This window comes from Lobosporangium transversale (assembly GCF_002105155.1).
Source record: "Lobosporangium transversale strain NRRL 3116 chromosome Unknown BCR41scaffold_14, whole genome shotgun sequence".
Taxonomy (NCBI): Eukaryota; Fungi; Mortierellomycota; class Mortierellomycetes; order Mortierellales; family Mortierellaceae; genus Lobosporangium; species Lobosporangium transversale.
This window is the reverse complement of record NW_019028992.1, coordinates 527225-539153: the sequence shown is the minus strand read 5'-3', so window position 1 is coordinate 539153 and position 11929 is coordinate 527225. Positions and strand designations below refer to the sequence as shown.

The 11929-nt window shown below is 40.0% G+C and overlaps 4 protein-coding genes across 4 annotated transcripts; 1 reads left to right on the top strand and 3 right to left on the bottom strand.

The window, feature by feature from the left end:
- Positions 1-43: 43 nt before the first annotated feature.
- Positions 44-3728, bottom strand: BCR41DRAFT_385838 (De-etiolated protein 1 Det1-domain-containing protein). The gene is made up of 9 exons (XM_022027721.1): positions 3281-3728; positions 2868-3065; positions 2468-2596; positions 2221-2349; positions 1713-2090; positions 1535-1614; positions 1310-1439; positions 948-1204; positions 44-827 (listed from the first exon to the last, which is right to left on the bottom strand). The coding sequence occupies exons 1-9, from the start codon at positions 3500-3502 to the stop codon at positions 128-130; spliced, it is 2223 nt and encodes a 740-aa protein (XP_021882387.1). The 5' UTR covers positions 3503-3728; the 3' UTR covers positions 44-127.
- Positions 3729-5259: 1531 nt separating this feature from the next.
- BCR41DRAFT_351773 (hypothetical protein) lies at positions 5260-6799 on the top strand (the record flags this gene model as incomplete). Its single annotated transcript, XM_022023855.1, has 1 exon — positions 5260-6799. A coding segment is annotated over exon 1 (1211 nt), but the record flags the coding sequence as incomplete, so codon positions are not given.
- A 59-nt stretch (positions 6800-6858) lies between these two features.
- Positions 6859-7583, bottom strand: BCR41DRAFT_304027 (dUTP diphosphatase; the record flags this gene model as incomplete). The annotated part of the gene is made up of 4 exons (XM_022020743.1): positions 6859-6921; positions 7026-7145; positions 7253-7415; positions 7492-7583. 4 exons carry the CDS (start codon positions 7581-7583, stop codon positions 6859-6861), a joined length of 438 nt encoding a protein of 145 aa, XP_021882385.1.
- Positions 7584-8182: 599 nt separating this feature from the next.
- On the bottom strand, positions 8183-9338 carry BCR41DRAFT_351770 (tyrosine phosphatase family-domain-containing protein). Its single transcript, XM_022023854.1, has 2 exons — positions 8694-9338; positions 8183-8544 (listed from the first exon to the last, which is right to left on the bottom strand). Exons 1-2 carry the CDS (start codon positions 9209-9211, stop codon positions 8292-8294), a joined length of 771 nt encoding a protein of 256 aa, XP_021882384.1. The 5' UTR covers positions 9212-9338; the 3' UTR covers positions 8183-8291.
- Positions 9339-11929: the final 2591 nt, after the last annotated feature.

Here is an 11929-nt window from a genome sequence, read left to right as displayed (position 1 = left end):
TTTATTTTTTTATTTTTTTTTTTTTTTTAATAGGATTTAAAATGCTAGAATAATGCTACAATATTCAACAAATGAAAGTCAAACCATGCTTTTTTCTTTCTTTGTCTCAAATACAATATAGTACAAATTACAATGGCTCCGCGTCTGATCGATAAAGATGCAAGTTCAGCACCGGAGGCTGTGAAGGAATTTGGATCACAGAGATGATAAATGGTTCAAACGGGTGGGGAATAAACGTGACAAATCTCTTGGATCGAACGATCGCATTGCTGGCTGCTGTAGTATTGTTGTTGGTGCTATTATTGTTCATGTTCATGTTCATGTTTACGTTCATATTTATATTCATGTTCATATTCATGTTCATGTTTGTGTTTATGGTGCCATTGCCAATGTTATCTCCAGCATTATTATGATTAATATTATTGTTATTGTTGTTGTTATTGATGTTGATAGTAGCATGGATGTTGTTGCCGATACCAATGCCATTGTGGTTAGGATGACTGATCATGTTGTTATTACGAGCCGCTGGATCAAACACAGCCATTGAGTTGAAAGCTTCGCCTCTGTTGACATTGCTACTGCTATTTCCAATATTATTATTTCCATTCAATGAACCTGGTTTGAATAAATGGATCTTGAATCTGAGTTGCCCACTTCCACGAAGATAGAATTTAATCGGAAAATCTTGACATGGCCGTTGGCGATCAGAAGCCGAGACAACTTTTTCATCATAGCTGAATAGTGCTTGATCGAGGTATGGACTGTCACTAAGGGATTGTGGGCTATAAGGGAGTACGCAAAGCGAGCGCTTGATTGCCTGCGCTATCCTACGGTATATAAACACACGTCAAGGCAGTGAAAGCTTAAGCGTCAGCTAACCAAGGAAGAACAAAAAAGTGGAAATTATACTATTTCCGATGACATGCACAACTAATGTCTCTCATTACCCTCCATTTCGTGCATGCCTCATTCCATACTGAGTCTTTTTGAGGTTGTCTTTGGCATATATATTGTTGGAGCAGGTGGACGAGTAGTGGCGCTTGTCCCGTCCTGCGGTTGTGTATGCGGTTGCACAGAATTGATCAGCCCACGCCTCATACAGTTTGAGAAATTCTTCCGAAGCATTATCGTACACTGCCAAGATTTCTGTGGTCCGAATATCGTAAAAGACAAAGAATGCTGTCTGGTAAGTACTATCCGCAGGCTGAATTAACGAGATGAAGGAAAAAAAAAATTGCCGTTAAACATTGTTACAAGAAATTTAAGGGTATGCCAAAAGCAGGTGTTCAACATAGAATGGCCGTCTTACACGCCCAACAACACAGTCCAGTTTCCCAAACTTGATAAGCAATGTTGATTCGTCTAAAAGTTGCATACGCCACATGGTCAGATTAGCGAATTGGTGGAACGTCAGATGGAAATGTCGAAGCGCAGCACCACTAAAGTATTATTAAAAATAAGAAATAAATAATTAGCGATCTATTTTAACGGAAATGGTTCGGAAAGAAAAGATAATTATTCTATCAATTTTTACCCATCATCTGCATTAAAAGCCTTTCTGAAAAGGTACGCCATCAGTCGTTGCTTGATTCCACTGATCATCTGAGAATGTGGCTAATAAATAAATAAATAAATAAAAAAATGCACGTTATAAGCCTAATTGATGGTCGCACTAAAATACAAAGATGTATAGAATCTTACTCTGCTCATACCTCATCACAGTATACAGATTGGTTGTTGTAAGCGAGCTGAGATATAAAGGATTGGTTAGGATGGGCAGGTCGTGATGGATGGCCTATGCTGCTGCTGGAACTGGAAGGTACTTGATGATATGTGGCGTCTACAGAGAATTCTGCTGTATTAGGCATCGTTGGGGCTAACGCAAATGAGTCCAGACGATCCTTTGTCCTGAGATCACCCATGTCTTCGTCCTTGAGGTTATATCCGAGATGGTAATAGGGCGAGGCAGATTTGATTGTCTGTCGTGCAAGATAGTTCTCGTTAAAATCTCGATACCGTGCCAGCACCAACTCATCATCCTCATGATTGAACCAGCCTATCCGATGTAGATCAATCATCTTTCCATTGCTCTATGAATGGATAAAAACAAAAACAAAAACAAAACAAGACAAAAAAAAAAGCAGGAGTCTTGTTTAGTACCCATGATAGGGATCTGCAATTGCCCTTAAAATGATTTTATCCGCGTGAACCATTTGATACCTTGATGTGTATAATTTGAATCGCTTGACTTTGAATCAACATTACAGCAAACAAGGAGTCGTACAGACTAACGCCCAAATGGTGCGGAACCGTGATAGACTCATTCTTGAATTCTCTCTTATCAACAATCTAAAAAATGTCATCGATTGGATCGTGATCAATTGGCTGTTACTTCGGAGATCTGTGAGAAAAAAAAATAGTGTTTTTTTTGCTTTCTCATGACCTTTTCTTCCTTTTTTTCTAATACCTTTCCTGTTTCTAGTTCGACGACATAAAATACAATTGTTTCCAAGTTGGGTATACAGCTCAATGAGCAAGGGTACATTCGATTATCTGATGATGTTCCAGTGTTAGGTGAGACTGCAGCAACGATGATCTAAACGTGTTCTCATCCAGAGAGGATCATTAGATTAATGGTGTATTGTATAATAAAAAAAAAAGGAAAGAAAAGACGCTTCACGTCCTGATTATGCAACACAGCTGGAAATAACCGAGAAAAAAAGAAAGAGCATTAACTCCTCCCCTTATTCATCTTTTTATAATCAATTGGTCGGGACCACACTCCAACAACTATTCCAGGAGTGGAGAGAGAGTGCAGGGTTGCTGTTTTCCAAAGAAAAAGAAAAAAAGCCGGAAGGTCCACTTACAAAGCGTCCGTTCGCAGTCACCAGACAAAAGTCCTTTGAGAGCAGTTCAGACTCTTTCGGAACCAGCGTCTCATGCTTGAGCTCGAAAAAGTCTTTGAAACGAATTGACTCTGTCATACGCTCCTCTGGAGGATTCCCTGAACCTTTGAAGCGATAAATATGTACTGCACGGTAATTCTTGGACATCCCTATTAGGTACTACACAAGTTTGTCCATCAAGAAAAAAAGGGTCAGGCTGGATTAGAAATCAAGAAAAGAGTGATTAGGAGGGAAAGAGAGGGGAAGAGAGAGGGGAGCAGCAGCATATGGAAGGAAAAAAACCGAGGGAAAGTATGGTCCTCACTCTCCCCATTCTCATTCTTGTTACTTGTTTTTATTTGTCATAAAGTTCCATGGTAGAGGCATAGATTTACCTGACCACAAGGTGTGAACTTTTTGAGGTTAGAGAACTGACAGTCAACTCCATGAATGGTTGTGTTTGGGTGAATGGACCTATAAAGTCGTCGAGCTGCAATCACATGAGACTTGGTTCGATTCGCACCACGTTCACGTTCTCTTAAAGAGTGTAACAACGACTCCCTTGGTCTTTGAATTTGTGGGATGAATGAGGATGAGAACGAGTCAAAAGATGCCATGGTTGGAGCTAGTGGGGTATATTTTATTGAAGCTAAACAAACGAGTAAGGAACAGAAAGCGGCTCTTCAGTCCACGCTCTCACTCCTCTCTTTGATGTGATTTATCTTTTATATTAGCTGTCGGGATCAGAGAAGAGAAAGGGCAAAAGAAAGATGATAATACGGGTGAGGCTAGAAGAGAAGAGAGAGGAGAAAGTTGGGGCGAGAGAAGGTTGGAAGAAGGATCTGTCAGCAGCGAATAAGAAAAGAGCACTCGAAACAATGGCTCACTGAATCAAAAAGAAGTCGTTGAACAATCCCGAAGGTGGCTTATTACTCCACATCCAACGTAGATGAATTGCTCCTCGATAACGTCGCTCCTTTTCCTCTCTCTTTGATCTTGAAAAGATTGTGTATGAGCTAGCTATATAAAGCCATTATGATGTTGGTGGAGAAAAAAATCACAGTAGGATTTTGCCTTCCTTCTTGGAATCATCCTGGAAGACTGCAAGCAAGCATTGTGAAGACGAGTTATTGGAAGAATAATGTTGATGTTGTTGCTGTCTGCTCCCATTATTGGGTTGAAGTCATTATAAACCTCTTTTTTCAATATCTGATATTAGTAATGCTTCCACAGCAACAACACTCATTCCATGGATGACCAATGGTATATATAACTATAACATTCAGAAAGACGGTGTAAGATAATGTGATGGCAGAAAATAAAGATAAAAAAAGATAAAGATGTCAACAAACAATCATGCCAATTGAAGTTTTATCTGTAGGATTTGCTTTCTCTGCATGAGAATACATTTGTACCGCTTGAGTTCTGGTGCTGCTGCTTTGGACGACATCGCCCTAAGTTAGTCTTGTAAGGTTGCTCCTTGAGTGGCGTAGTCAATTTTTGTTTCTCGTTGACACGCGAGACTAGATAGATGTCATCAATTAAAGGGCTACGATACTACCATATCTATACTTATATACGCATTCTAGGCAGCCCAGAGATTTATGAAACCTTCTGCTATTTGTATTAATTTTTGAATCAAGGTCCTTTAACAAACTTCGGGATAGGGTCAACTGTAAATACTACCCAACAGATTAAAGACATTGACTAACTCAATGCGCTTATTTTATCTTGTTCTCTTTATTGTCAGGCTCCCTTCTCTTTCATTGTTCCCACGAAACGCGTTATTTTTCATTTGTCCTCCTCTGTCGAGAAAGATGTAAAAAAAAGACTTCTCAATTTAAGAATAAAGAAATGGCGCATTTGTTGGTGGCACAGAAACAAATCTAGTCATGCACAATTGGGCGATCACCAAACATATTGTCTTTGCGCCCGTTCAAAGGGTGCAGAGAAAGGGAGTCTGCAGTCTACAACTTTTTACAGTTACTAATAGCATCATGTGTACATGTATATGTACACCAATACTGTATTTAGTCTGTTTTTTTTTTTTTTTTTTTTTTTTTTGAGCTTTGCGGTATTTCTCCTATTCGCAGATAAATGACGATCATCCACACCATTACCTATCCTGCTCTGCACTGTTCTGTATGCATGTAACATAGTATGCACTGTGCATCTTTCAACGCTTGGGGCCGTAGCAGAACATGCTCACTTCTTGAGGCATTTTTTTTGTCACTCATTGCTAAATAAGACAGGCTTATTTCAAAAAACCAACGGTACCTCATTAGCGTACCTGTAAAAAAAAAAAAAAAAAAAGGATCTATGCATTACTATAAAGGTGGAAAGTTAATCTCTTGTCTTTCTCCTTTCCAGGTCAGGTTAGGTCAGGTCAGATCAAGTCCAATTGTTCCTCCTATTTTGTTATTTGTTTTTCTTCTCTTTCTATCTTCTGTTCTCCATTCCTTTCTTCAGAGTCTATGTAGTATATTTACACCTTAATCACTCTACTGTCCTCTGCATCAAATGCCATTCTGCCGCAATTATTTAGTCTTTACAATCTGTGCATGTTCTCTGTCATTTGGACTGTTTACTTTTGTTTCCTCTTCACACTCTATTTCTTTCTCTCTTTTAAAGGAAAAAAGCAAAAAAAAGCAATGGGTTCAATTGCTTACTTATATCACAATACATACAGAAGCAGGCTTCAGACCTCGTCTCTGAGTCCATCAGCGGTATCAAAAGATGATGGACATGTAGATAGCATAGATCATGCTTACATCATAGAAAACGGTTCGATACAAGAATCATCTGTATTGTTGCAGCGGATCGGCTCTATAGACAGTAATAATAATAATAAGGACGATAACAACCACAAAAGTCAGTATCTAAAGAAATGGAAGCGGAAAAAGAGTCAGTCTGTCAAGAAACGCGCCTCAGGCGCGTTAATGCCTTCTTTTGACTCTACTCCAAGCGCAATAACCTCCAGAGCACCCTCCACATTTTCCCGTATTCTACTTGATGGCTTCACTCCTACCTCTATCGCAGCAGTTTCAACAGTTTTAACTATTTCATCTCCTTCTGTAACACCAACAGCAACAGCAACAGCAGTCTCCATTCACAACCCCGAAGGTCAGCCTCCACTCTCCAGCCTTGCAGTCCAATTGATCTTAGGTGGACTGGCTCTTGTATGCTTCATGGCTGTCTTTCTCCATTGTCTGCGTATCAATCGCCGGTACAATGCTGTCATTAAGCAACGACAGCAAAATTTGACTACAGCTCGATCTCACGGTACACTACATCCTATGGTTCTTCAAAGACATGGTAATGCCTATGCAACCGCTGGTACCCATCTGGTGCCAGCAAATGAAATGACATTGGCCGCACGATTGAACATGTATCAGGTTCGGACAGGGGTGATCATTCCTCAGTATCCATATGCTCAGGAGCCTTACGGTGCCGCTGCTGGAGGACGTGGCACGGCATTTTCGGAGAGCATAGATTCCTTTGTAATACCTTCTTATGGACAGGATGTGAGTCCTCCTCCATTCACGTTGATCGCAGGCAAACCTCCAACGTATGAAGAGTTGGCATGTGTTCATTCAGTCGATGACCTCGCTCCACCTTCGGCTTCAACTTCAACTTCAACTTCAACCTCAACTTCAACTTCACCTTTAGCTTCAATCTCGATCCCAGTCCCAGCCTCAGCTTATATTCAGAGTCGTACCCTTTCTTCTCTCCCAGTCTCCACTCCAGATTCCAACAACGCGTCATCTTGTAACTAACATGAGAAATGGCTTGAAATCCATAGTATATATCATGACGTTAGTCAAGAGTAAATAGGAAGCATTAATTATATATATTTATTTTTGAATATTTACAGATCAATAACAGTAATAAACAACAAACTACACTAATAAGACAAGAAAACTTCTAATAACAGCGAATGGTATTTTTGTTTTGTTGATAAATGAGGGGTTTTTTATACAAGCTTGACACCAGTGCTACCGAATCCACTAGATCCACGTTCAGTAGAATCCAATTCCTATTATTTTAGTATCTATTCTCGTTAGTATCACTCTTACCATTATTATATATGACGAGCATGTGGTAACCATAAAAGTGAATATCAAATAAAATGGCCCTTACCTTCACCTCAACAGCCTCACACATGTGAACCTTCTCCAAGACCAATTGAGCAATACGATCTCCTTCCTCCACCACAAAATCATTCTGCCCAAAGTTGAATAAGACAACACCAATCGGGCCCTTTTTTTTTTTTTTTTTTTTAAAAAAAAAAAAAAAAAAAAAAGCAAGTAAATAAATAATAAGAATTAATATAAAAAAACAAAAAAGAAAAAAAAAAAAATAGTTACCCTATAGTCATAATCAACAACTCCAGCGCCAACATCAACAAAGTGACGGACAGCAAGGCCACTTCGAGGTGCTACTCGACCATAAGTGCCCTCAGGAATAGCAATACTAATATCTGTAGGTACGACACCTTGAGATTTTGCAGGGATGGTCATGGCTTTTGCGCTAAATAATTAAAACATTTTTCTTTTAGTATTAATTAAATTATAAAATAAAAATAAAAACAAATTAATTGAGTTACCTGTATAGATCGAACCCTGCAGCATGTTTGCTTCCACGGGTAGGAATTCGAGCCTTCTCGGAGAGTCGTTTGACAAGTAAAGGACCGAGCATAATTGACTTGGGTCCTTTACCCTCTACAGACTCGACAGGAGTAACAGCAGCGATAGTGGTATTTGGTGTTGACGTAGTTGAAGAGGTTGGAGTGGCTGAAGTAGCTGGAATAGCTGCTTCTGTTGTCTTTGTTTCTGCTGTATCAGTCACAATGACAGTAGTCGCTGTAGGAGTTAAAGATGAGCGTTTAAGTGAATCGTCGTGGTGGATGCGTTTTGGGTTGGGTTGGGAATCGATCTCAATGGTGCGTTTCTCAGCATTGGTAGGGCTCATAGTGCAAGAGGAGGGAATGAATAGTTGTGGACGATGGTAGGAAAAAATAAAAGAAAAAAAGAATTGAGTAGTAGGTCTGAGTAGGAAAAAAGAAAAGTGGGGGGACAAAATTCGCGTCGCGTTTGATTTTGTTTGTTTTTGTTTTCGTTATTTTTTTTAAGGGAATTTTAATTGAGTCGTCACTTTTTTACTTAATTTTGAGGCCATGAAGTTATTCATAGAATTATAGTATGTATATATATAGTATCAACTGCTACTGCTGCTATAGTTGTAGTTGTTGTTTCTGTTCGTTCTGTTGACATGCTGCAGCTTCTCGTTCCTTCTCCAACTGCAACTCTCTCTCTTCTTCTTCTTCTCTCTATCACCATTTTTATCAATTTTAAAGTTGTAAATGAATTGAAGCTCTTCCATATTCAAGTTCAAACCACCATATCATCAAAAAGATAAAAAAATGATAGAAAAAGGTTTTTGAAAACATACCCACATCTGTTCCTGTTCAATCCACCATGTTGGCAGACATTCTGGCAAGGTGATCCAATCAATATCAAACAACTCTATGAATTGCTCATTAACATATCGTGCCTTACTTCCTGCATACGCACGATACTCCACAATGATCGAACTAAAATTCCAATGCTGTAGTCGACGCAGACATCCCATAAATGTTCCAATCTCATGAATACCAGATCTATCAGCAATGACAAAAAAAATATATAGTGATAAAAAAAAGATTAAGGATCAAACCTAATGATCACATTAATGTAATAAATGATATTAAGAACTTATGAGCATCTTGTAAGGAATAGGAAAAACAATAATAGTAATAAAAGAACTTACGTATCCATGACGATGATGGGGTAATTTTTGGCATCCAAAACCATCTCCAGACCATCTTTGATTAGTTCTTCGCTTAATGGTTTCCACCAGCTAGTTTGGAAAGGCGCTGCGGGAACTGAAGGTGTTGTCAACGTGACATTAGTACCCCCTCCTGCTATTGCCAATGCTCCACCGCTTCCGGTCCCAGTTCCAGTTCCAGCTCCAGCTCCAGACCCACTAACTGCTTCCCCTATTCCTTGTCCATCAGCAGCATTGTTGTTACTATTATTATTATTGCTATTGTTACTAATGCTATTGTTGGACATATTATTCTTCCATGATCCTAGTGCTAAATCAATAAGACGGATTTGATTCTCTTCAAAAAAATTAGACATGGCACGCGAAGGAAGCTCTGGTGTAAGAAGAATAGCGGTTTTGAGGTTGAGTGAGCGGATAAATGGAAAATGGGATGGGTGTAGCGTGTCTGAACGGTAAAGTCCTGGCTCGACAATACCAAATTGCTCAGGTGGAGTCAACATGACTTAATATTTAACCCCCGTGGTTTGCCTATATATTGAAATCAAATTATTCTTGTCAAAAATCCTATCGACAGCTCTATTAGGCTTGTTGAGCTTGCTGATTGTGCAAAGGAAATGAGTTGCCAATGGAATGTCCAGTTATGAAGTGCTCAGGGCGAAGTTACTTTGTATACGCACCTATGCGTGGCTTTGTAAGTCACGAGACAATATAAAAAAGGAAGGTTTAAATTGCCGCGCCGCTTCTTTTATGGTCAGACCATTTACCCCATTCACCACTTATCTATTTTCCCGCAACACTCGACAATGGAATCACAGATTGCTGAAAAGTTAGAGTCAAAAAAACTCGTTTGTTTATTACGTGCCTGTAGCCGAGACTGTACCGCAACAGGCGCAGAGCCTGTTGGGACAAAATATCCCGAACACGACACTCTCGCAATCAATATCTCCGTCCCCAGTCTCTACATCACCGGCAGCTCAGCTGCCATCTCACCTGCTATTGGCACACTCGCCATTGGGCATGCCACCACCGGCTCCTACGCCACTGATGCATCCTATTGCCCCACTGTACCCAAAGCAACCTTCAACAAAGGAGCTTACCTTTAAGATCCAGACCATAGCGAGCTATCAAAGTAAAAAGGAAACGCCTCCACGAACCAAAATAGTAAGGCAATACCAAAAATCATAAAACCAAATAATTAGTGGCTACATTTAGCCCATTTCTTTAAACGTCCTTGAGTCTCTCAACATGTTTTCTTGCGAATCAGTATCAATAGAATTGTCTGCCATTTCAACCTCCATTTTAAATATTTCTCGAATAGCCTATTGTTGAAAAAGTTGGGATTAGAGATGTAGTTCTTGGATGGTTTGTGAAGCCGGCCACTGCTAGCTACAGAAATAGAAAAATACTTCGAACACTGATAAGAAATGCACGACACAAAAAGGCCGAACGAGAGCAGTTAGTACTCAAATGGTTCTATGAGTAAAATAAGGGGTCTTTGATGATCTATTTATAACTGATGAAGAGTGTTGCAGAAGGCTCTTTATCTGAACGAGAATAGTCATTGCTCCAATAGCTCTGTGAACAAAAGAAGGAATAAAGAACCAGTCGCCTAGGCTGTGTTGGGCCCTCTACGAGACCATAATAAACTCAACAGTATCTACATTGTACTGCATTTCTAATATATCCATGGGTATCGCCTAGAGTATCAAAATCTACTGATATTGGTTCTGTTAAGTGACTCCATGGTAACTTTCCTCCTGCTCTTTTAGCATAGAGCTTTGTCTGCAGGTTTTTATGCTCTTGGTATTGATCTGTAGGTATGAATTCGTTTTTTAGTGCCGCTTTTGTTGACTAACATCATGACCATGCGCTTCGTTTTACCCGACCATACATAGCTGAGGTTAGAGTGAAGGTGCAGAAGCTCTTTGGCGTAGTTCATTGTAGAGTTGACATGAAGCATGATTATTGACCACCTTAAGACTCTTAAATCCGCCCTACACCGTCACCTTGATACTATTGAGAGTTCTATATACAGCATTCTATTTCGGCGAAACAAAGAAGCGTTCTTTGGCGCCATATTCTTGGCTTCCCGTGAATCGAAAAAAGTGTTAAAAATTTTATCCGCTGTCGAATTAGCTGTCTTGGCAACACATACATGTGTTAGTCTGCACTTATCACGTAGAAGACGCGCCGATAGGACACCTAGATGGCCTAGCAGCGGCACGTATAAATTGACTGCTGATTGCCGAGGCATTATTTCTCGCGTAAGTTTCCAGACCACTATTTTTAATCATTATCTCCCAATCTCTAAGAACCGTTGCGTCGAAGGAAAGAGATCCTCTAATGCATGGTGATCTGGAGTTTTCATAAGGCCCGTTTCCGTCTCAATGCTATTGCGATCTGTTCAAGAGGTCCCAGCGTATTCGAAAAACTACGGTGGTTGTGGATGGCTTCGGCGAATATCATTTGCAAATGGAAGAGTTATAGCATCAAGGAGAGCCAGAACTGCAGATATATAGGGTAAATATTGATCACTGGAAGTTACATTTCTACTTTTTGTTGAACAACAGTATTCTGGTGACTGAAAGTACGATTGGAGATGGGAGCTTGGGGTCGGAAGTGAAATGTTCTCTGGTCTTAATGTCAAGGAGACCAAAGGCTGTTTTTATTATTGTTGCCAGGCGAGAGCCTCCTATTAAGATCCTGCCATGGCCGCCACACAATGTTCTGACCTTATGGTGCCTTTGAGGCACACTCCAAGCCTCGGTACGTAACAGGGAGCTGTAAGAGCACCCGAAAGTTTAATCAGAATCGGCAAATGCTTTTAAAAATGGATCTCAACGAAAATTCATCAACCTTTTGCCGTGAGCCTTTAAGCTAGCAAGTTCACTCATTATCATTATCTGTAGCATTGCCAAATTGATGGCAAAGTAGGTGTCTTTAGGGGTTTGATGACGTTTTAAAAGAGAGACTCGAGAATGTATGGCCATCGTCCTTCTAACGCTGCGCGACTCGCTCTTTTTATCCTTATCTGTGGATATAGTCTTCTTCAAAAATAACCGCAACAATAACTGGTTATCAGTCGGAGCTTAAAGGACCTTTGACAGAGCTGCTTTTGATGGGTCACTGATGGTGACCTCGAGGTTGAAGGCGCTCGTTGACGGTGTTGATTCTATTGTTGAGCTTAAAAGTTCGTCTTGCACCACGACGTAGCAGGA